Below are 24761 nucleotides of genomic sequence, written 5' to 3'. Positions count from 1 at the left end.
TTGAAGCATGACGCACAATGATGAGCTCTCAACTGTTTGCTGTATCATGCAGTCCTGTCATGCACGACAGTGTCACACTCATTCATCAGCGTGACCCCCCTCACCCCCCGCCCCCACCCCACCCCACCCCTCCACCTGCCATCCACTCAGGCTCAGGCTGCAGAAATGAAGATAAAATGGAATATCCATAATTCATCCAGTCACCGCCACCTGACAGAACAGCCCGACACCGTGTGAGAAACAAAATGAAGTCTCTATCTCGGAGACCCGTTACCTGGCCTGGATTCCTCATTATCACAGCAGATAATTATTAGCGAGCTTTTAATTTACAATCCGACGTGGACTGTTTTGATGATGAGGCCGACTAGCTTCTCGGGAAATCAAACAATTAAACCAAAGACGGGATTGGAAATCCTTTCTCTCCCAACAACTTTAAATGAGCAGAAGATTTACAGGGTATGCGGAGGTTCGAACACACCAAGATTGATTCAATTGTAAAATTACCGTATTTTCCAGACTATAAGTCACATCTCAGTTCCACCATCAGAGTTGCTGTAGGAATATATAAGTTGCTCGTGAATGGAAGTCTTTAGGGCAAAAACAACAACAAATAAAAGTGACATTTCTAGTCTTCAAAGTACGGTAATGAAATGAACGACAATGTCTAAGAAGAGCATTCTGGGTTACTTGGATTTGAATTGTCATTGTCTGTTTATTTTCACCATTTCTTTTTTTCAGTACAGAAACTGATTTTTCCTACAGGCGGTGTCTTGGATGAAGGCCCATTCATCCACCCCAACCTTCTCCTTCAAACACACAGACGGACATCTGCATCTAAATATTACACATATTTGACCTAAGAGAATATCATAAAGACTTCTGAGAAGCAAACTCAGTCACCTTAGTGTTAGATCTTTAAAAAAGTTGGACAAAATGGCCAAATTCCAGAATTTTGATGGTAAGGCAGCTGGATCATGGAGGCCCATTGCTCACAGAAATGTTGATTTCCTCTGCCGCTGTTTCCGTAACAGGAGAGTTTTATGGAACAGGATCGTTTACGCAGTGGTTTCGACAAAAGATCGTCTCCCCCGTTGTTTTCTGCATGAACACGCGCAGGGTGTGTTCAAGCACTTTCCAAAACCTTTTCAACGTCTAGTTTTTAGGTACTACATCAGGTGCTTGGACATCATGGAAGGTCAGCTCTTATCTCAATGGCGCGCCTCATGATCACCTTCAAGTTACAGTTCTTGCCTTTGAAGATACAGGAAGTTACGGAGGCTTCGTTCACACAACAGCGTTTCAAGTGAAAACGTAGTTTTTTTTTGTGTTTTCATTAAGGAAACTGTCATGTTTACACAGCAAAGTTTTGAGAACAATGTAATGAATCACTGCATCTAATTTCTTGGAAAGGACTTCATTTTTTATTTGTGTCTAACTTTAATGCCTGTGCTTGATGGTTTTCATCTCGTAATATCGTCCTTGGAAGTATTTTAATTGATTCCATTTTGGACATGGACTCACAGGCTCCCATGTTTTTACAGCATGACCCTTCCAAAGGGTTCAACAGCTCACAGATTCTTGTTTTGTTTCTGTCTTTTAAACCGTAGACACACGGGATCCATTGAGAAGGTTTTTTTTTTTTTTTTTTTTTAATGCAGAACAGTCTACGGCCTCGCTCTCGGCCATAGATCGCACCACTAAAGTGTTATATAAGTCTGAAAGCAGGTTTGCCTTCACGCTGCCTCTCCAAGACCCGAGCACCGGGCTGAGGAGAGTCTTTGTCTCAGCAAGGCCTCACCATTTGCTTCCATTCATCTTAAAGAGGACGACTCATTATGCCCGGGCTGTTAGCGAGGTTGGCCTTTAATTAAAATCAGCTTGACACAAAGAGAAATGAAATGTGGCTAGAGAAGAGCTTCTGTGAGATTTGTCGGAAACTCCAACTCTGCATTCGGAGCAAAGAAACAAATATCTGTTTCTCTGTGGCACACAGTGACATACAGTCGCTTAGTGGCAATAAAGCCTCCGTCACTAAACACACTATAAAGTCTGCTGCTTCTGGAGTCTGTTTTCACTCCAACATGGAACTCTGACCGCTCAGGGAGCGGAACCTTCCTCACCAGCCTATTCATTTCTTTACAAGATCAACTCTTCCACCTAAGCCATTTAAGGGCCCATCCATGAAAGTGGAGATCAAGGCCCAAAAAAAAAATAAGAAGAATAAAGTGAAAGAAAGGAGGTGAAGACAGAACGGAGGGCGAGGACCGGGCGACGGGTCGGAGCAGCTCTCCAGGCTATTCAACAGCCTCCCGCTGCCGCTTGCTTTTCAGCCAGTTTAATGATAAAGCCTCACACTTCTCCGCTCTGCGAGCCCTGTTTTGTGTTCCGGCGAGTTTGAAAAAGGAGATTTTCAATCCCCGGCTGGTGAGAGGGCGGCGGATTGGGCGCCGTGGGAAAGAGACGAGGTTGTCGTTAACGGGCCGTTGACTCGCAGCCTCGCTCCTTCGCCTCGGATGACGAGACCGAGAAGAAATAAGAAGCAGGGAGGAGCTGAAATGATGCAAAAGCTGGAAGTGTGCTCATTAACCAGTCGGTTTCTATCTCCCATAATCCCTCTGTCACAGGACCTTGTCAGTTTGGTGGACTCAAGAGTGTCTTCAGATGGTTTTGTATGAACGCACTCAGCTCGTCCTGTTTGTGGTTTTAATGAGGAAAAAAATGTGACAAAAAAAAAAAAACCCACTTAAAAAAAAGTGAGTCACACACTGCTGTGGCTCTGGTGGTAAAGTCTGTTGTCTTGCAGGACCAAGGTTGGGAGTACAATTCCCATTTCCACACATTCATGTGCCAGCGCCCGTCAGTGAGACTTTGAACTGTATTGCATACAATACTTTCTATTTAGTCATTTCTTTTTTCATGATAACCTCCGTCTTCTTGTCATTTTTATATTTTGAGAAGAAATTATGCCTAAAATGGTAGAAGGTAACCTAATATACTTGCTTTTCTTCTTATTTGCACTCAGTCTAATTCTAGTAATTCCAGGAAATGCTTTTAATTGTGCATTTCTCAGTGCATTTGTTGTCGTTTTTAGTATCTTTTAGCGGAGGGGAGGGGGGAGGGACCAGGTGGTGTCCAGGGTGGGTGGTGTCATTGGAGATGGAGGTGGCCTTCTTCTGGAGTCAGCCTCTGTAAATGTCTTTCAGGAGAGGTCGCGTGGTCCCAATCATTTCCTACGCCGCCCTTTAAAGATTTTCTTGGTTGCGTCGCAGAGTATACGGGATGTAAATGTTGGTATTTTCCTTAAACCAAACAATTACGGCCGAAGATTACTACAATCTCAACATCAAGTCAATTTTGATGAAACCTTCTGGTGCAAAATATACTGAAATGTCAAGTAAAAAACTTCTCCTTTAGCTGCTGTATTGCGGGTGTTTTTACAAACTCACCCTGACAGCATCACAAATAATGAAACCACACACACACACACACACACATGCAGCAGAGAACAACCCGCTGTAAACATTAACAATGAGATGACATAGACATTCCTATGGACAGACGACCCAGTTGGATTGTCATTACGGTGACTGTTAACTATAAAACTACCAAGTCCATCTACTGAGCATGTGCAGAACTACTAGTTACTATGTCCGTGGTGTACATGCACAGTAGCAGCCTGCCAGAAACGTTTTGGTTTCCCACCGACCCAGAACGTTATGAAAGTTTTCCATTTTCTCTTAGGAACGTTGTTGTGTAAGCGGGGCCTTAGTTTAAAACCCTGATTCCATCGTTACAAACATCCACAGTTCCGCTCTTGTTACGGTTCCTCGTACCTTGGTAAAGTTCATGCCGGCAAAGGTAAAAGGTCAACCAGAATTATCAACAGCAAAAGTATTCAACCAATCACTGTCCAGAGCTGAATATCCGAGCAGGTGAAGCAACTTATAATTTGCTGAACACAACTAAAAGAAAAAGTCATGTCTTTTATCAGGAGAATAGAACTAAAATGATCTTTCCCTCATGTGTGTGTGTGAAATGACAAGATACCAGAGAGATGATCTCTGAGGAAAAGGAACAGTTGAAGTCTGCAGCAGAACGATCAGACAGACGACTGCTGTGTTGTTACAAACTGTGAGTGAAGAGTTTCTGACAAAGTGGACTCGCAGAAAGGTCACGAGGACGTCCCTTCGCCTGCCTCCAGGAACCACCATGGTTTCGTTTTAACGGGATAACACTAATCAAACAGTTCAGAGAGGAAATCTCAATCACCTTCCTTTATTAATTATTTTGTTTTCAGGAGCAGCAGCTCCAGAGGGAGAGTCAGACTGTGGCGTGATAGTATCGATAAGATAAGGCTCAGATTACAAGACGACGGTTTAAGTGAAAATGAAAGGCCTTTGTTGTGTTTTGGATGTCCGTTTACACGACAGCGGTGCTTGGGTTTTGCACTAAAGAGCAGAAGCATCACCAATTATGTGACCTCCTCTTCAACACAACCTTTTCCTTCTCTTCAGTTGAAGTCAGTCCTCTGTGTGTTTTGTTTTTCTGCCTCGTCGTCACTGCAGAAATCCCCGTTTGGGTCCCGACGAAGGGAATGGAGCCGACTCTGAAGCTGCAGTGAAGTCACTTCCAGGTGAAACAGATCGATACTCTGCTCAGGCTCCTCTGCCCAGCAGCAGCAGCAGCAGCAGCAGCAGCAGCAGCAGCAGCAGCTCCTCCAGACTAATTACTTCAAACTTTCAATTCTTTTAGCGCTGAGACAGAACAATAAGATCACACACTGGTGGCGCCCCAAAAAACATGACTCCGACTGAATCGTTTCAGCTTCAGGAGGAGAATTTAAAACGACCTGAAAACCACGATTCATGGTTTGAACCCCCCCCAAAAAAGCAGTTCATACTTTATGAGTCACACATAGTACCATCTACACAGGAAGTCAACTCTCAGATCATCACATTAAGAGTTGCACAAGTCACAGAAGACCAAAAAAGACTTTATGTTGCCTCCAGAGCAGATCGAACTGCTGATGGATTTAATCCACGACAGGAGATCTCCTGCCTTTCTTAGAGCCGTACTTGTTTGTCAACAACGATAATCTCAAAGTAACTCAAGTTACCAACAAAGTTACTACATTTGATTACCACATTCATTCATGTATGTGTGAAAAATGTTCCTAAAATGAGGCCTGCTTGTTTAATGCCACGTTTACACGGCATCATATTAAAAACGATGTCCGTTGACATTGAAACAGTTTTAAGGTAATAAAACATATGCAGTACACTGTAAACATTGAAGCTCCTTTCAACTGACTTTATTCATAGCTTTGGTACTCTCAGTATCTGTATGTGAAATATAAAATGTTTCTCCACGTATGCTGATGATGGTGTAGTAAATGTTCCCTTTTATGAGAGAACCTGTTAAATTCAAGAGTAAACAGAACACACAACATTCATTATCATAAATGATTTGAATGAGTCGAAGTAGTTTCGAAAATGTGCCTTTTCCGCCGCCTTTCCTCTGAGACAGTTTTCGAAATCCATTTTCTCCTGTCTCCATGGAGATAGAGTCAAAGTGTGTTGGAGAAATTGTATTTTACCTCCATATTGAAAGTTCCACCTTCAGAGCCGTTTTCAAAAAGTTGTGTTCTCAGTGGCTCCGAGCAGCGTTGTGTAAACAGACACCTGAAACAGTACAAAAGTTTTCTCTTTTCATTTGAAGACATTATAACAGTGTAAATAGAGCCTGAAATTACTGCTGCATTGGTAAGCAATGCCCCCAGCACGCACGCACACACACACACACACACACACACACACACACACACACACACACACACACACACACACTCTAGCGCTGTTTGTGAAACACTTCTCGTTCCTATACTTGGCCATATGATAGTATGATATGAATAAAGTTTGACTGGATGTTATCAAAGAAGTGCAAAGTCTCTTAATTTGCAGGGATAGTTGGAGGTCACGGAGTTTAAATCAAGTTATTTAAAAAAAAAAAAAATGCAAGTCGAAGCAATTAACTTTTGTTTAGTTGTGAGTTGTTGGATTCACAGAGTGCTGACCTCATGTCGCCCTCGCTGGCAGCACGCGGCTGTGCAGAGCTATCTGCTCTCCATTCTTGCTTAGTCTCCAAAATGGATCACATGCGTTGAATTGAGAATGAGCGGCGGCCGTTCCCTGCGGAGCAGAGCTGCGGAGCTGCAGACTTCAGGCTATCGGCACCTCATTCAAACTCTGAATTCAGCTTCCTGACTTCCTGCAGTGTAAACCAGAGGTCTGCAACCCGTTTGGATCTTTGACCTCTATGCAGTGGCCCCAGGAAGATTTCAGAAAATTACACTTTATTGTATTTCTAGCTTATTTACACACCAGTCATTTTCAAAAGGACTCTTAACTCTTGGGTTAAAAAAGGGCTTCAGAAAATAGATACAATAAAATATAAAAAAATTTAATAAAAATAAAAACTAGCTAAAACCACCATAAGAGCTGCTGACTGAGAAAATCAGCCATTAGGGCCTCAACCATGGAAAGTTGCCTCTGTCAGATTTCAATGAAATTTTTTTTATGGGGGTTCTTTTGAAGAGTTAAGACAAACATAAATACTTTTTTTTCAAACTTTATTTTGGTTGGCATGGAAACAAGCTACCATGATGTGTGTCATATTTTGGCTTTTGTGCAACTGTGAACAGTCTGAATATTTACCCATCTTCTTTGGAACAGGTTTCAAAGTAACAACAAACTATACATACCAAGAAAAGATCTGTGGGGTTCAACTTCTTTTTATAAAAAGCATGAAATTATGTTTTTATACAATCTATTTCATTCTGGATAAATCTGGTTGGACTTTATAAGAAACATTTGTCAACAAATGAAAATGAAGCTTTTAATACTGAAGCTGCAGCAGGTGATGCATCTAAATGTAGGATTCTTTCACTGTAAGAGACAATAATGATACAAACACTTATTCAATTCGTCATTGGACAATTCTGGAAGCTGTTTATTAACGTGCTTCCAATGCATTAGTCATATTCAAACTGTATTATTTCTAATGACACATTATATTGTAGAATGTATAGAATGTGTATGATTCTGTATGGGTTTTCGATGAAAATCTAATATATATATATATATATATATATATATATATATATATATATATATATATATGGGAAACTATTGTAGGGTTAAAATGTTTAATGTATCCCTTACTCAATAATAATCTATTGGAATCACAAATTTTCATGATGTTGGCACCATAACATTATCAGAAGAGCATGATAAAGATTCAAAACTGCACAGAAAAACAAAGAAAGAAAATAATACACAACGAGCGCAACAAAGCAGGCAACACAGGTCCTCAAAGCAACTGAATAATAAACGACCAGACAAAATCTTCACTCGGGAGTGGTGGACTGAGAATGCAGGACATTGCAGTTGTTGATGAAACGACAAATTTTAATTCGAAAAAGAAATGTTGAAACCCGAAAATCCAATTGTTATAGTCCACAAGTCCACAAGAATAAAGGAGCGTTATTGCCAAGGGACAAGAGAGAAACACTGAAGCACCAAAGGCTTCAGGCCTCTGAGCCACTCAGAGCACAGAAACAAACATGAGATAAACATGAATCTTGACACCAACAAACGTTTTCCAAATAAACAGCTACACTGATGTTTTTACTCCTGGAGTTTGAAAAGCTGCTAAGGTTTTTACAACATAATGTAATTAGTTTTTGTGTTCATTCTGTATATATTTGCCCGGATTCCTTATTATGGTGAAGAAAGGTTCCTGATGCAGAAAAGGCAAGACAAGCATCCTTTTTATGTTTTTCTTTCCAACAAAAAGATTGTTAGATTGTCTAAAATCTATTTAACAAGAGGCTGAAACAACATTTTGTGTAATTATAAATGGATATAAATGAACAGATCCCTTTTTATACTATAACGAAAATGACTCTACTTGATAGTGTATCGTTAAAGCATCTGGGTCCGTTTCCGGTGCGGTGTGTGCCAGTGCTCTTATTGTGACAGGCCCGGCGCTGTGTTCCGGTGCGGTGTATGCCCGTGCTCTTGTTGTGACGGGCCAGACGCTGTGTTCCGGTGCTCTTATTGTGACGGGCCCGGCGCTGTGTTTCGGTTTGTGGATGTGGTGGAGAAGAGGAGGAGAGAGAAGAGGATAAGGAAAAGGAAGGAGTGAGGGACACGTAGGGAGAGAGGGAGGAGGAGGAAAGCTGTCGGAACATCCTTCGCTGCGGTAGAGGAGGGTGAGCTGTGTGAGCTTTATCGTCTTTGTTGGTCCGGACAGACACAAAGTGGCGTCCATCACGGCAGCACGCCGTTACGTTGAAACAAGAAAACCCTGCACCTCCATGTCAACAGGGTGTGTGTGTGTGTGTGTGTGTGTGTGTGTGTGTGTGTGTGCGTGCGTGCGTGCGCGCGCGCGCATGAGAGGTGCATGCAGCATCAGTACTGTTTCCCAAGATCTCATCTATGATCCCCTCCTCCTCCTCTTCCTCCTCCTTCCTCTTCCTCCTCCTCTTCTTTCTCCTTTTCCTCCTCCTCAAACCTCCTTCCTCCTCCTCCCTCTTCTTCCTTCTTTTCCTCCCCCTTGTCCTCCTCTCCCCCCCCCCCCCCCCCCCCCCCCCCCCCCCCCCCCGTCCTCCTCCCTCTCCTTCCTCCTCTTCCTCCCCCTTGTCCTCCTCCTCCCTCTCTATCATCCTCTTCCCCCTCCTCGTCCTCTCCCTCTGTCTCCTTTCCCTCCATCTCTTCCTCCTCAAACCTCCCTCCTCCTCCTCTTCCTCCTGCAGTTCCTCCATCATGGCCACCCTGCGTCAGAGGAAGGGCAGCAGGGGGAAGGACCCCCCCCCGGCTGCAGAGCTCCAGTCCAGAGCGTCCAGCTGTTGCTCGGATCACCACCTGGAGAAGATCCTTCACGGTGAGTGGAAGCATCCCGTCTGGCTCGGTGCTCCGCATCCTGAACAACGCTGACCTCTGACCCTCGCTGGCTGCAGAGGATGTGCACTTCGTGTCCCCCACTTTGCCCCCCGGACAACTTTCCCTTTGGACGCAGGTGTCTGTGCGGTCGTGCTTCAACTGTGTTTCAGGCCCATTGACACAACAATAGCAATGAACAAGTAGTGTTTTCAGTGGCTCCGGGCACCGTTGTGGTGTAAACAAACACCCAAAACACAACAAAAGATTTCAGTTTTCACTTGGAAACGTTGTTGTGTAAACGGGGTACTCAGTCCAGCCTTCATCCATCAGACCTCCCATCCCAGCTGACTGTCGGTGGACACATTCACCTGGACAAGTCTCCAGTCCAACTCAGGACAAACACACAGTCAGACAAGGCCACACGCTCACATTCACACCTCGGGGCAATTTAGAGTCCTCAGTTAACCTCACATGCATGTTCCTGGACTGTGTGAGGACAATGGAATACCTGGAGGAAACCCACACATAGAACATGAACCCCGCAGAGAGACTCTAGTATTTGAACCCAGGAAGCCATGAGCGTCCTCAGCATCACCGCAGCAAGTCATTGAAATAGACAAATGACAAAAAAAGTGAAACGTTCTGAGAAGGATTTGCTTTGAATATGACTGAATATACAAAATTTAAATGCCGGAATCGCGTGTTTGTATGTGTGTAATGACAACGTATTACTGAGTCCTACATTTTTAATTTTTTTTCTCCGATGTGGATCCTGATGGAAGAACTTTAACCGAGGATGTTGATGGGAGCAGTTTAAACGTTTCTGATCACATTGTCTCAGTTTTACTGGTTTTCAGACACTTAAAGCTGTTGAACTTTTCCATGTGGCCACAGCAGGTGACGTTCAGAATATTCAGATGAAGAGAAGTCGGCCTTTTATTGGTTCACTCCTTCCAACATCCTTTCCCAAGTCAGATTAGTAAATGGTTCTTTCCCGTCTTTAATGGAACTAGCAGAGGATCCGCTACCTTCGCTTTGTCTTTCTGCCTCACAAAAGGAGGCTTTTTATATAAGCAGCTTAATACGAGTCATATTCAGAGTTTTTTACATCGACTCCTGTGGCCGTGGGAGGTTTGATCACCCTCATTACTGCTGTTTGCTTCCACCTGTAAACCCCCCCCCCCCCCCTCCCAAAAAAACCATTATGACTTTGGTACGACTTATATAACGTAGTGAGAAGGAATCTCATTAAGGAGTTGGTTCCTGGTGGAGCGAGAGCTGCAGGATCAGGAAACGCCACATAAACCCAAGTTGGTTTTTTTCTCCAAATGATAACTTGAAAAGAAGTGACGTTTAGTTTCATCTAAATCACGATGGAGGCTTCGCTAGTAATTCAGGCAAAGTCTCAAATTCGTAAAAGTCACTTTTTTTTTTTCAACTCAATTCTCCATTTTCAAGCATTTAGGAATAAATTGCCTCGAGGTTCACTGTGTGAAGTAAACCGGTAAAAGTCCCATTCGGTGCACTGACTCGTGTTCTTAAGAGAAGAAAAAGACCGCAAATTAGGGTTTTGTATTATTTAAAAAGACTGCATTTCTTCAAGTAAAATTCCTAATGTACATTACTATTTGATAATACTTCGTTGTATCGATGGACAACATGTCATTATAACACAACCTCAGATACTTCTGTTATGTCGCTTATTTTTTTTTAATCAAGTAAAAATCTTTGGTACCAAAAACCTGACGAAAACACGGTTTATTTAAATCTTTATACACACATTTATTACCAGATTGTGTCAGGCTATGTTGACACTTTAGAGGGTCTGTGTTTACGCAATAAAGCAGCCATGTGTGCATGCGGAGAACGGTACGCTGTAAACATCGGATTCTTCTTTGGGAAAAGCTTGGGACACAGCAGAACTGAGCAACGTGCTGATGTGGTTGCAGGAGATTGGTCATGGAGCGCCATAATCTGGACGTCGATCGGTTGGTCTGTTTCTGTGGGTCTCGGCCTGCTGTGCTGCATCTACATGGCGACGCTCCACGAGAACGACCTGTGGTTCTCCAACATCAAGGTAAAGTCCTCTCAGTGCCACGATTTTCAACTGGAAGTGTACTTTAGTAACCCAGTGACGGAGTGGCTGACTTATATCAGACTGCTAAGAACTCATGAGGTGTCCACCCACTAGGTACAGGGATCCCTCCTGATAGTGTCACACTACTGAAGGTTTTCACTGACCCTCCAATCCTGAGGTTCTTTACTCTCAAGCAGTATAATCGTGGCTAATAAAGACAATAGAAGGGAAACTACAGCAGAGTCTCAATCGTCAACAGCGGCTGAGTGTAATTTAAACATCAAGTTTACATCAGCCGTAAGAATGATGACACAAACATGCGCTGACTGACAGCGGTGACTCTCACCAGGTGGTCGTGTTTGTTCTCCTCGAACCCTTGGCTTGGTGGTTTGATCTCCCATGTCACCGTCTCCATCTGTTCCTGGGGAAGACTCTGACGCATGTTCCGCCATGCTGCCATTGGTGTGTGTGTGTGTGTGTGTGTGTATCTGTGTGTGTGTGTGTGTGTGTGTGTGTGTGTGTGTGTGTGTGTTTCTGTGTGTATGAATGGAGCTGATCTTGTAACGACAGCAGAAAGCGGGGGGATTTCTCTATAGAAGTCTTCAGTGATTGTTTTGTGTCGACTTCTGATCATAATCTGCTAGTTGCTGCCTTGATGGTTGATATTTAGCTTTCTTTATTAGATAATCTATAAATCTCTGTCATCACTGCAGAGGAAGGTGTCTAGATCTAAACTAGATCTTTAACAATGATAATATCATTTTCTGAAATCTAAGTCTGGCAGATCTCTTAGGATCGGCAGATCCCGAGATCAATTAAGGTTTTGACATCTATGGAAGAAGGTTGACCAGTAGATTTGGGCGAACCGATTCTTAATCAGCTCGTGAGATCAACACAATGTACGATTGCTAATACCTGTACATGCTGGCAGCGGGACACTACGGACAACTCAAGGTCCATATCGCTGTGTTTCATTAGTCATTGATCACCGATTGCAAGTTAAAGCTAGAACAAGAACAATTTGAGTTATTAATTATATGACAACAATAAAAAAATACCTGAACACCGTTCATTCCATCAATCGCCAATAACCAGCCAGAAAAGATTTGGTTGTAGTCGATGTAACAAAGGTTACGATGTCTCTACTGCTGTGAGATCCTTGTTGATTCCTGCCAGCTTTAATAGCTTATGGCACCACCATAAAAAGTATCAGAAAATACAACACACTATTTGATCCTCAATATTAAGGCTTCACAGGTAGGCCTTTTTATAGGAATCAAACCAGCTCTTTAAAACTGGGTAATAATTCTCTGAGGCCCCGTTACATGACAAGGGTTCAAGTCAAATTAATCATATTTGCTGTTGGATTTTGCGTCTACACTGCAATATTTTTAGAAACGATGTCCGTTCACCTCGGAAACACTGAAAATAATGTAGTTAGTATGCCAGGCCACGAGATGGTGCTGTTAGTTGTTTTTGTAATGAAACCAGGAATCATTAACTACGGCTGTGGTCAGAGTTTTTTTTCAAAAAGTTGTATTCTATCCCTTTTCCGTCGGGTGGAGTCGGAGCATTTTCAAAAAGTTGTGTTTCCAGTGGCTCCAACCACTGTTGTCATGTATACGGACACCAAAAACACAATTAAAGTTTTCCTGTTTTCACCTGGAAATATTGTTAATTGGGCCTGAATTTGCTTCATACAATCTTTTAATGAATCTGTGAATTCCAAAGAAACTGAACCACGTCAATCTGTCTTGTTGGGTTTCTCTCTGCGAAAAGCACCGAGAAATGACTGTGTTGCATTTGGTGCAATATAAATAAAGTTGAGATGATTTGAAAGACATTTTCCAACATTTGACCAGGCCCAGTTGACCTGCATCTGTAGCTTCAACATTCCTCCACCTTGACAGGTGAGACACATTCCCCGCCAGGAAGGTTTTACCGCTGAGGTCTCCCCTGAGATGAATGTTTGTCTGTGATAATAAAGGTTGATGGAGTGCCACGCTCAAACTGTTTCATATTCCGGTGCCATTTTTAATTGCCTCGCAATCAAGCAGTGGGAGCAGGAAGCACTTTGACCACTGAATATGTGTGATTATGTACGTCTCGGTTAGTTAGCGGGGCCATGTCTCTCTGATAATTTAAGTATCTATACTGAGTCGGCGTCTGCGAGGAGATGAAGGGATGTTAAGAACACGTGGGACTCTTGTCTTTTATGAGGCTCTCGTCGAGGGCCGGCAGAGATGACTGGATTCATGGATCTGGCACTTTTATTGGGAAGTTATACAACCATTTCACATCCATGTGCAAGAGTCATCAGCCACATCATAGACGTGGATTTTTACAAATGGAAAATGTCTCCCGCTTTGAACCTTCGGCACAAAAACACCCATCCACCCTTTGTGCTTATCTCCAGACGAAGCATAGGTGCCAATCACAGCCTCCTTTCAGCCCTGGCCTCATGCGGCCCGCGAACGCATCATGAACACTTTATCCTGCAGCGGGATGATTGTTTCTCCGTGTTCTCCATGGGATTGATTTTCAGGCCCGTTAAAGCGGCCACGTGAGGTCCTCAATCCTGGGACTTGTTAGCCAGTCGTCTTTAAAAAGCTGTTCAGTGCCGTACTCAGCAGAGCATCGCGCCCTGCCAGATGTGATGTCACTGTTAAAAAAAACCCCTCTTTTCTCAGAGCCAGCGCTACACTGGTTTGGTCTGAGATATTCATAGCAGGTTCTGAGCTGGTTGACGCGGCGGAACCGATTTCTCTGTCGGAGTCAAAACTGGGGCAAAATGCAGCGGAGCACTGGCCGTGAGTTGTTTTTGGCTGGTTTTTATTTAAAGCAGCAGTGCTCTGGGTTCAGTAGATACATGAAGCACCTGGGGAAACAAAGAATCTCACCCGTACGATTAATGATCCAAACAGGTACGACGCAAAAAGGAGAAACTCCATTGAAGACCCAGTTAACCGTAAAGCTCTGTTGGTAAAGTTCACTCATATAATGCTTTTCCACTGATTAACCTGCTGAATGATGCTAAACTATTTTAATTTCATTCTTTTCAACGATTCGTGCAAGAAAGTAAGAAAAATCTAACAGAGAATGACATCATTTTATTATGAAAACATGTTGCTGTTGGATTTAAGCGTTGTGGGATAGATGTTGGTAATTGTTTTTATGCTTTATTGCACAAATTGCCATGTTATATAGAATTGGCCTCCAAGTTGAAACCATACATTTATTTGAAAAAAACAACAACAAATAAAGTGTTTTTCACAGAGGTTTGAGTTTTATCAGAAAACGGTGGCATCTTTCTTTGTGATAGATATATTTCAGAACTGGCATGCGTTGGAGGTTATTTTCATCCAGAATTCATGTTGAAATAAACAACCCTAACCCAGTCTAGAGAACATTTTTTTTTCCATCCACAGTAGAGATGCACAATATATGACAAAATTATTGTTATATTAATTTTATATCAACATGAAAATGTACATGTTGTATATTTGTGCATCCATACTCTGCAAATTCATTTTAACATGTGTAAAAAATAAATTGGATTAATAAAATAATTCACCTAGAATGTGATATTAAATCATCACAACGATTTGATTGACTGACAGCCCTGAGTATTTCCTACCTGGTGGCCTCGGGGCAGAAGTTCAAGGAAAAATGACCAAAAACAACAACGTTACTAAACTGCTCTTCTTCTGAAAGGTTGCTAGTTGAAATTATCGATACATACGGTATGTCACCGCTGGCCTAATTTAGAGGCAAGAGAAAGAGCACTGTTATTCGGGAGAGCAAATCTCCAATCGTCCAGGTCGCGCTGCCGTTAGAGATACTTGGCTGGTTTCACCTGTTGATGTAATTGTAGAGTGGACTGTGTGGTAAAGTTGGAAGACTGAAAAAGGAATCCAAAAAGTCAGTCAGATCTTCCGCGCGCTGCCAACCAGGTGCTGCTATGTTTCTCATGCAAGCGTGAAGTTTGCTCAGGGCAATTAGGGAAGTTTTGTCACTGGCAAACAAAAGCAGCACACTGGCAAATGAGCAGAGGCTGGACGGACGGAGTCTGTGGTTCTGTGGTGCTCCTCGTGTGTGTGTGTGTGTGTGTGTGTGTGTGTGTGTGTGTGTGTAAGTAGACAGATGCTTTCATGCATAATAAATGTGGGTCCCTTTACAGGCCTGGGTGGACGTCTCCTGAAATTGTTCCCGCAATAGCATGATCCTGGTTTATGTCATCGCTGTGCGTGTGTGTGTGTGTGTGTGTGTGTGTGTGTGTGTGTGTGTGTGTGTGTGTGTGTGTGTGTGTGTGTGAGAGAATTGTTTCCTTCTGGTAATGATATCACGCTTTCTGCCAAGGACCTTGTTCACACGGAGCTCACAGGCCCAATCTGAAAAGGGTTGGGTCTGAAGTAGTGTCGGTACGTTCAGCTGGATCCATTTTTCCTACAACAGTGACTTGATAGTGTGACGGTCGGGAGGAGGGAGTGACAACGACCACTGGCTCCGTCAGTACTTCCTGTCACAGGGTTTGAACGGCGGTGTCCGAGCTGTGAAGCTCTCGTAGAAGAGAGCTCAACCTTTTCTTCTTTATTAGTGTGAAACTCAGAATGGTTTGACCTGTTCACACACCATCTTCAAGTGAAAAGTGACTTTGTTGTGTTGTGGCTCTTTGTAACATTTTGGAAACACTCGCGCGACGTCTGCAGTCAATTGTCTTTCTGCTCTTGTGGCAGGAGATGGAGCACGATAATGGCAGATTCCAGAATGTTTGCGTTTTACGTTTTTAGGGAATGTTGTGCAACAAAAAAAAAGTAAGGATACTTTATTGATCTCTTTGGAGAATTTACTTCTCTGGATTTAACCCATCTTGTTCATCGTTAGCCTTAAATATAACTCAGGTGCTCGGAGCAACTGAAAACGGCTCCCAAGGTGGAAGTTTTTCAAAAATGCTCCAACTCCATCTCTGTGTAAACAAGGGCAAGCAAAGTTTTTCTGAAGCGCTGCTACTGGTCTTGTTCACGGCGGCCGTAGTAACTAGTAGTTGTGCACATGCTCAGTTGCTGAGCAATCAGAACAACGTTTCCTCCAGAGTGTCATGACTCCTCGTCCATCTTCTCCTGGGACTTGGTAGTTTCTGTAGTTGACAGTCGTGTTTTCACTTGAAATCTTGTCGTGCAAACGGGACCTGAGTTTACCAAAGGCAGCCAAAGGTCAATCTAAAAAAAAAACCCAAAAAACGGTTCTTCACCAGTGTGGAAAAGAAGAAGAAACATCCGAGGCAACAATCACTGTTAATCCTTTATGGTTATTACACAGATATACCTCAAAATACTAAGCCATTTATTGGTCTGAGGACAGTAATGCTCTTTGGACAGAGAGGCCTGGAGCGCATCATCCTCAATAGACGACAGTCTACAGAACATTTGAAAGATTGTTTTTGGTAGCGTCACTTCAAAGTGAGTCGAAGATGTACGCTGAAAATGTCTGCACAGCCCTGCACGATATTGTAACTTCTTTTTTTCTGGCAGAGTAACTTTACTGTGACAGAACTCCCCTTGATTACCAATTCTTGCAAAAACATGACTTTAGTTTACCCATCCATCCATTGCGGGAATATCTTGGAAAGTACCAGTCCAACGTGGGAATATCTTGGAAAAGTTACCGGTTCATCTCGGTAATATCTAGAGAAAATTTCAGGTCCATTGCGGTAATGCCTTGAAAAGGTTACTCGTCCTTTGCAGGAGTGTCTTGGAGAAGTTACTGGTCCATCGCGGGAATATCTTGGAAAAATGTTACCAGTCCATCAAACTCAGTGGGGAGCAAATTTGTTTCTCACATTCTCACATCTGGATTGTCATGCATGCTTCATAAATCTATAAAAGACAGACGCATTTCTGTCAGCCAAACTACTTCATGGTGTAGTTACCACACCATCCAGGTCAGTTGCAATGTCTTCACCCGGAGCTGCCTGCTGTTGCTGTTTTTGGCGAGTTGAGACGGTGTATTTAATTTCCTGCCACTGTCTCGATCTCTCTCTGCTTTCTTGATCTTCTACTTACTGTTCCAAACACACACACTTTGTAGAGTCTCCAGGTCAAGTAGGATGGAAACGACTGCGAAACATGCTGTGAAGTAATTTGTGAGTTTTGGTCTCCTCTGTGCTCGCTGTATCTTGTTGCTTGCTCCACCTGACCCCCCCCCCCCCCCCCGTTACTGATGTTATCCGATCTCTCTGTTGAGATGTGCAGAAAATGTGTTCTTTTTTATTTGTAATGTTCTCACATTTGGTTCCCTTTACACCAGGGGTGTCCAACCCCTGGTCCTCGAGGGCCCCTGTCCTGCATGTTTTAGTTCTCTCCTTGCTTCAGCATACCTGAATCTAATGATGATGTCATCACCAAGGTTGTGAAAAAGCCCAATAACGAGCTCCTCATTGCAATCAGGTGTGTTGCAACTGGGAGAAGCTACACCCTGCAGGACAGGGGCCCTCGAGGACCGAGCTTGGACATCCCTGCTTTACGCAGTGCGTTGCTGAGTGAACGTGCTGTCAGTGTTGGCCTCAGTTAAAAAGGTCTGAAGAATGTTCTTTGTTTCTTCCTCACGTAGCCTCACTGTGCATATTATCAGCAGCTCCTCTTGTGTGGGCAGCCAGACAACTGACTTCATCTGCCCTCTTGGCTTCACCAGGTGTGAAGTCATGTCCATGTCGGCCCCGGCGATTAGTGGACTTTGGTTCAGACATGTGCTCACAGCTCAACATCGGTTCCAGATCCACAAAAACTCTCTGACAAATGTTTCCCAGCATTTTCCGACTGACGTTCCAACAAGCTCCCCTGGCCGCTCCCCCGCCCCCGCCTCATCTTATTCTGTTCCTGTATGCATGTGTTTTTTTATAGACAAGGGGTCACCAGTAGTCAACCCTCTTTTCTTTCCCTCCCCCTGGTTGTTCCACATATTCACAGCCTGTCCTGTTGTTCGCACACACTGTCACTGCAGCTCAGTCTTTAGCTTTGTTTTCCTCTCCTCTCGCTCACCGTGAAAGATTCACTCTTTCTGTGGAAGAAACTGCGCTCAAGTTCAAGAGAGCGGTTCGGGCCAGGTCAGGGCGAAGGCTTTGGAAGACATAAAGAGAGACGAGGCGAGGTCAACGGTGGACGGACCCTCACTCGGATTCTTCAGGCACTACATCACGGAGATGGGAGTTCTCCAGAGAGCCGTGAGCACGAGATGCTAACAGAGGGAGGCGGAGAGCAAAGGACCGGTGCCTTCCGAGAAACAAACGAGCTCGCAGGGTAATGAGGAATGTGTGAACTTGTTAACCAAGCCCGTTCTCTTTGACTTTATTGTAAACTGAGGATTAGCCATCTCATCAGAGCTCTTGGTGAAAAGCCAAGGCTTGTTTTGCCCGAGGCAAACTCAAAAGAAGGATTGGGAAGTAAACTAGCTCCTCGTTCCCTTTAGAGGAAGCTTTTGCATATTTCCTTTTGGCAAGGAACTCCAAGCGATTAAAAAGCTAATTTATTTGGACTCGCTTCAAGACAAGTGAAACGTACCACATTTACATTTATTTCCGTATTGGATTTGGATCTGTTTGATTGCTTAACCCAGGAGCACGCTGTTTATCTACCTTGATTCAGCTCATCAAACAATCCCAGAGTTTATTGATAATCTCTGTTTTTCCAGGCGATGGAGCTGCGTAGGAGAGTTAACCCGAGCCAGTTAGAGAACAGTTCGGGGGTCTGGCCCGATGCGCCAGCTGAAAGGAGCTGCAACAGTTACACGGTGTCGGGGACGGCGAGGTCTCCCGCCACTCGGGAGGGGGGCAAAGGGGGGGTCTCTGTGTTTGGAGGATTCGCTACTCGTTCCGGTTCAGCCATTCTGCCCTGCCAGCCTTGGCAACAGTGTGTTTCCATGGCAGCAGGGCTGTTAGTGGCCGGGCTGCTGGCGCTGTCTCAGGCCTGCTGTGTCAACGCCATACATGAAAACCTGCTGTGGTTTTCTCAGCTCACGGTAGGAGTTCTCGCCTGAATTATTGACACTGTTTCATTTTTAACCTTCAGTAAACCAGCAAAAAAAAAAAAGAAGCTCTGCCTTCCAGTAACAGACGGGGTCTGAGTTTTCTGGTACTGTCCGTAAAAAAATTGTTATTCTCCTCAGTAGTGCAATCGAGTTTAACTTTTTCTTCTTCATTGGGAAGTCAGCTCACACACACGGCCCAGATCACTCTGTATACACTCTTGTCAGGCATAACTTTGTGGCATTGGCAGGTGAAGTGCAAAACTCAGATTATTGAAAGAACTTCTCGGTCTCAAAGTCAATTTATTAGCAGTGGTGAAAATGGCCGGCATAAAGAGAGATTTACCCGTTCACTCACACACTAAAGTGCTCCATCTCTTTCGGTGGAAATTGAACTTAATTTGAATATTAGTTGCATAGGCTAATTTATGCCATGAAGCACCTTCACACAGTCTCTGTGTCGACAGTACACACGCACCTCCAGCCGCCAATAACTATACATTCGGTGTGGCACAGAATGCAAGGTGGAGTATTCAGACCAGGGCTGTGGTTGGTGGGCTCCACTACGTCATGGGGGATGTTATGTAACTCCACATGAGCCAGATGATGGAGTGATAAATGTGAATTTCATTGGAGAAGCTGTTAAGAGTGAACAGCACACACCGCCCAGGAGCTTGGCTAAAAGTGCTGGTTTTGGTGCCGTCAACGAGGCTTTGCACATCTCCGACAATATGGCCGAAACTGTGCAGGTTCTTGTGGCTCGCACAGTCTGCTGGCGTACTTCAAGCTACAATTCACAGCGTCCCTCACAAGCTATGTTCCAAATTGCCCATCATGAGGAAAATAAACACTTGCAATGAGTTTCATGTGGTTTCACAACCGATCCTTTTACACCCGTAGCATTATGGCGGTGCACAGACGATGTCGCGCAGGACTTCCAGTTGAATAAAAAACAGCCTTTATGTTTGCATGGGTTTCACGCCAGCTTCCTTTTACAAGCCAAACACCTGTAGAGTTATCGATGACTCTTCAGAGTGATGGTCTCTCTTGCTCTGTGATTGACTGGTGACCCGTTTTGGAAGTGCTGTACTTAATGATGGGTTCATACTGTACACAGATTGAAAATAGATGAAATGAAAGCTTTTCTTAATGCAAAAATGTTCATTCAAACTTTGATCATGCAAGATCCTCACTGCTCATCATGCAATCACGGACTGACGTCCCATTTATACTCGAATGGACCAACAAATAAAAAGTCTATTTCCTGATTTTATTCAAAAGGAATTCTCTATTAGTTGATTTAATGAGGGACGTTCGGGAGTCCAGTGGAAATGGGCAGCTTTTGTCAGGATTCCAGTGCTTTCATTCATCTGCAGAGAGACAATAAAACCAGTGAGACTCTGACTGAAGTCAAAGAAATCAGCCGCCACAGTCGAAGTAGTTTTATCTTTTAATTTTGTGGTGCACAGCTGCAGAAACTATTTACAAACGGAAAGCAATAGAGTAATGATAGACTTAATATTCTGCAGCTGCTTGCTCACTGTTTCCCCCCTCTCTCTCTCTCCCTCTCTCCCTCTCTCTCTCTCTCTCTCTCTCTCTCTCTCTCTCTACCCCCCAGTGGAACAGTAATCATGCAGAGAGTCTCTGGGGAAGACTACACTCACACACACACACACACACACACACACACACACACACACACACACACACACACACACACACACACACACACACACACACACACACACACACACACACACACACACACACACACACACACTGTATTACCTGTCTGACTGTTAATGTGGAGGATTACTAGCGTATTAGCTGCTTTGCTTCCATCCTCCATGTTTCTGTCATGTCTTGCCAGGAAATCCGTCTTCCATGTTCCAGAGGACAAAATGTTTGCGTAACCAAATTTCTCCCGTTTGATTTCAGGAAGTGGAGCGGGAAATCTCCTTTCGGACAGAGTGTGGACTGTACTATTCGTACTACAAGCAGATGCTGCAAGCCCCGTCCATACATCAAGGTAGGGCCAAGGGTTCACTTCACTGTCCACTGATCTTCATTCAATCTCAGAAAGATTGAATGAAGATGTTGCTGATGCTATGCTAATATAGCAATTCCCCGTCTTTTTTTCTCACCTTTTGAATCCATGCTGAAGGCCAAGAAACATGTGACGAAATGACAGAAGGAGAAAAGATTCAGAAACAAGAGAACAAAGACATTTATGAAGGCTGTTTTTCTTCTTTCTCTGGAGTGGCTTTAAAAGTGACATGATCGCTCAGACTGAGATCAAAATGTAAAATTTTGGACTAAATATCAATGTCCTGGGTCAGATTTAGAAAAACAAATCTGATTTGTGCTGTTCAGAATGTGGTCATGGACTCAAATATGGGTCATACTTGTGGAAAAGTCAGATTTGAGCCACTTTTGGCTGCAGTGTGCCTGTAAGTATGAGAAAACCTCCTTCCATAAGGTCGATATCCATTGTAAATCCTTCTAAACAGAATTCTCACACTGTGGTTTCTGATGTGGTTTCAAGCAGATGCTACGATAAGATGATAAAAAAGTCAAGTACTCTTAAATAAAATAAACATTTGTCTTAAGACTGCCAAGAAATTAGCATCTCACAAAAAGACTTTATGCTTTTGTGCAAATGTTTTGCCCATTACTTGTTTTTACTTAGTAGTCATTAGTCTGAAGTTGATGCCGGGGATGAAACAATCTGACAGTGTGGTGGAAATAGATATAGAATCAGATATGTGCTTTCCCTGTGACTTCCCTTGGAGAGCTTGCATTCATCTGTAGAGAAATAATATTATTGGGGAGACGTTTTGACAAGCTCTTATTGAAGTCACATAACCAATTTGTCAAAGAAATCAGCCACCGGTTCTTTTTCTCTTTTTGTTTTCCTAGAGCACAGCTGCAGAAACTATTTCCAAAGCAGAGCGTTATCGGCACGCTACTGTGCTTTTATTTGTTGTCTGATTAGATTTGGACGAGAATCGGTTTAAACAGCTGAGAATATCAAGACTTTTAAGTCGCTGGTTTTTCAGCTCAGACACTTTGGAAAAAGGCCTGTAAATAAATAAGCAAGCCTTAATTTCATGCAGATTGTGTTGAATTTCCTGATGAGTATTTGTATAGTGTTGACCTTCAATTGTGTCTGTGTCTTGTTGATTGTAGTCGTCATAACGTCCAGACAGTGTTTGGATATTTAATGCCAGCTTGGATTTTTATCCCGGTCTGAGTCAAACCCTCAGGCATGCGTCTCTTCTTTGTAGCCGGTGACGGTCCACTCCGATCTGTGAGGCTGACAGAACTGGGCTGGTTGACTCTTCTCTCAACATGGACTTACCAGATGGCCGTCTGCACCTAGAAAAGAGGAAAAAGTGACTTTCACTTTGCCAACCAGACATAACAAATGACTGCAGTTGTTCGTGACGCACAGTATAGGCTGAGGGACATTAGTGTAATTATTTAGTTCCCATTATCATGTTAAATTCCAGGTTAGAAATGGGCTCACTCCCACAAAGGGATCGGAGCGGCACTCCAATTAGAGGAGGAACTGGCTGACCTCCCTCTTTGCCGCCTCTCTGTTCATGTCACCGCACGACCACGTGACGAGCAGAAGGAAGAGAAAGTGAGGGAATAGAAAGAGTGATGGGGAAAGAAAAGAGGCCATGATGGAGAACAGAAGTGGAATCAAGCATCAGGAGAAAAACTGAAGTGACCATCCATCCATTTAAAAGACCGCTGATGAACAAACATATTTACACACAGATTCATTTTGAATTCATTAAGCTTAATTGAGTGTTTCAGACAAAACATGAATGAAGTCTGACCTCCGAGCAGCCACTTTTCTAGAAAACGGTTTTTTTCTTGACAAATTCGATCCAGAGTGTTTGGAGAAAAAAGCTTAAGAGGGAGAACATGCAAACTCCACGCAAAAACTCCCACAGGCTGCATATTTCTGTCCAGTCACCACAGTGATTGGTACCACCACTGTTGTCACCATGTTATAGAACCATTTGTCCATTATTGAACTTCTGAAAGTGAATTGAAATATTGAATTAGTTATCTGGTTGGGTTCATGGTGCTTCGTAGGTTAAGGTTACACTTCAACATGGCGCCTTGCTCACAAATCATTTTTGTTTCCGGACAATCTGATATAAATTGTCTATCAAGCAACAATACTGTGGTTGAGTTTACCTCTAATTTTGCCGCCACTAGTTGGAGCTACAGAGCATCAGTAAAGTACTTTAAAAAACAGCAGTCAGTAAAACATGGAGAAATACAAAGATGCTTCATCTAACTAACAACAGCTCGATGTGAATTATTTAACTTATTTTGATTCTATTTTGTTAGCTGTCTTTTTTGTTACTTAATTACTGTTAAAATATTTTCACATTTATAGAACCATGATGTTTTACTTGTTTGTGCCTTCATAAGGAACTGATACTAGTTTCGTTGTACCACATCAAATCCAGAGCTCGCTGAATGCAGTGTCGGTGTTTTGTATTCAAAGGTCCCACAGGACAATCAAAACAAGCGGCGTAATAATCAGACAGATTGTAAACATACTCCCAATTTCATTTTGCAAGGAAAGACATTGATGAAATTATAATTAGACTCTCCACTCAGTCTTTACAGCGTCATGTTTTGAGCACAGTGCTGTGGTTTGTGATGTACAATGTCTTCAGGTCTGAAACAAGTTCAGGATAAAAGGCTGGTCTCAAATTTCAAGCCCATGACGCTGCACATCAGCACGTTCAATGGGGGTCCGGATAATCTCAGGGTGACTTTGTTGTCACTTTTGAGGAATGCAGATCTTAGATAAACTCCAGAGATTTTAAGCCACATGTGACACCGCTGCAGGCGATTCATTCATTCCCTTTGTCCGTGAGCTGACAGGCCACAAGATAGCTGAGATCCGAGACAGTTTAGGCCCCGTTTCACACTTTTCAAGTGAAACTGCGTCGATGTTGTTTCAGAAAAGGTTTCTATTTACACGACAGCATTTTGAAAACGATGTCCATTTCCACAGAAACGGCAGAAACGCTGAAAATGATGTAGTTAGCATGATATGCCACTAGTGAGTACTGCTGTTTTTTTTTTGTTTTGTTTTTTTTCTACTGAAACTACACACATATGCAACAGAGAACAATCTACTCTAAACATTAACAATGGGAGAACGCAGACATTCTAGTGGACAGGCGACCAATTTGCAATGCAATTGTTCTTACGGTCAACTATAAAACACCAAGTCCATGAGAAGATGAACTGGGAGTCACGACACTCTGGAGGAAACATTGTTCTGATTGTCCGTCTGCTGAGCATGTGCACAACTACTAGTTACTACAGCCGTGGTGACCAGTAGTAGTAGCAACGATTCAAAAAGGTTGTGTCTTAGCCCGTTTGCTCTGAAACGGAGTGTTTTGAAAAAGTTCCACTTTGGGAATTGTTTTAAAAACATTGGTTTTCAGTGACTCCAGGACAACAAAATGTTTCTGTTTTCACCTGAAAATGTTGTTTAACCGGGGCCTTAAAGGAAGCCACCACCACAACGAGAGGTGTAGATGTTTAAAGACTGGGCGTCTGAAGAAGACAGTCCAGTCAGCGAAGACGGGAGGAAACACAGGCGCCATCATGATCTTTAGGTTATTCTGTCCCCCAACTTAAGTTGTTTTGAACTATTCCCAAGTGGGTTGTCAAATAAA

The 24761-nt window shown here is 43.3% G+C and overlaps 1 protein-coding gene across 4 annotated transcripts in view; it reads left to right on the top strand.

The window, feature by feature from the left end:
* The first annotated feature begins 8119 nt into the window (after positions 1-8119).
* dpy19l3 (dpy-19 like C-mannosyltransferase 3) overlaps positions 8120-24761 on the top strand; it is a 90931-nt gene continuing 74289 nt past the window's right edge. The window contains exons 1-4 of one of the 4 annotated variants that reach the window (XM_080458140.1): positions 8120-8272; positions 8816-8943; positions 10892-11019; positions 20977-21067. In XM_080458140.1, the coding sequence (XP_080314266.1) occupies positions 8826-8943; positions 10892-11019; positions 20977-21067 (337 nt within the window). In that variant the 5' untranslated portion in view covers positions 8120-8272; positions 8816-8825. Of the gene's footprint in view, positions 8389-8815; positions 8944-10891; positions 11020-18001; positions 18315-18705; positions 19033-20976; positions 21068-24761 lie in introns of those variants that run through there. The other 3 variants (XM_080458139.1, XM_080458141.1, XM_080458138.1) reach the window with 3 other exon arrangements.

The sequence above is a fragment of the Lipophrys pholis genome (genome assembly GCF_963383615.2).
Source record: "Lipophrys pholis genome assembly, chromosome: 2".
Classification (NCBI taxonomy): Eukaryota; Metazoa; Chordata; class Actinopteri; order Blenniiformes; family Blenniidae; genus Lipophrys; species Lipophrys pholis.
Note: the sequence above shows the minus strand (reverse complement) of the source record. Positions and strands in the feature narration are given on the sequence as shown.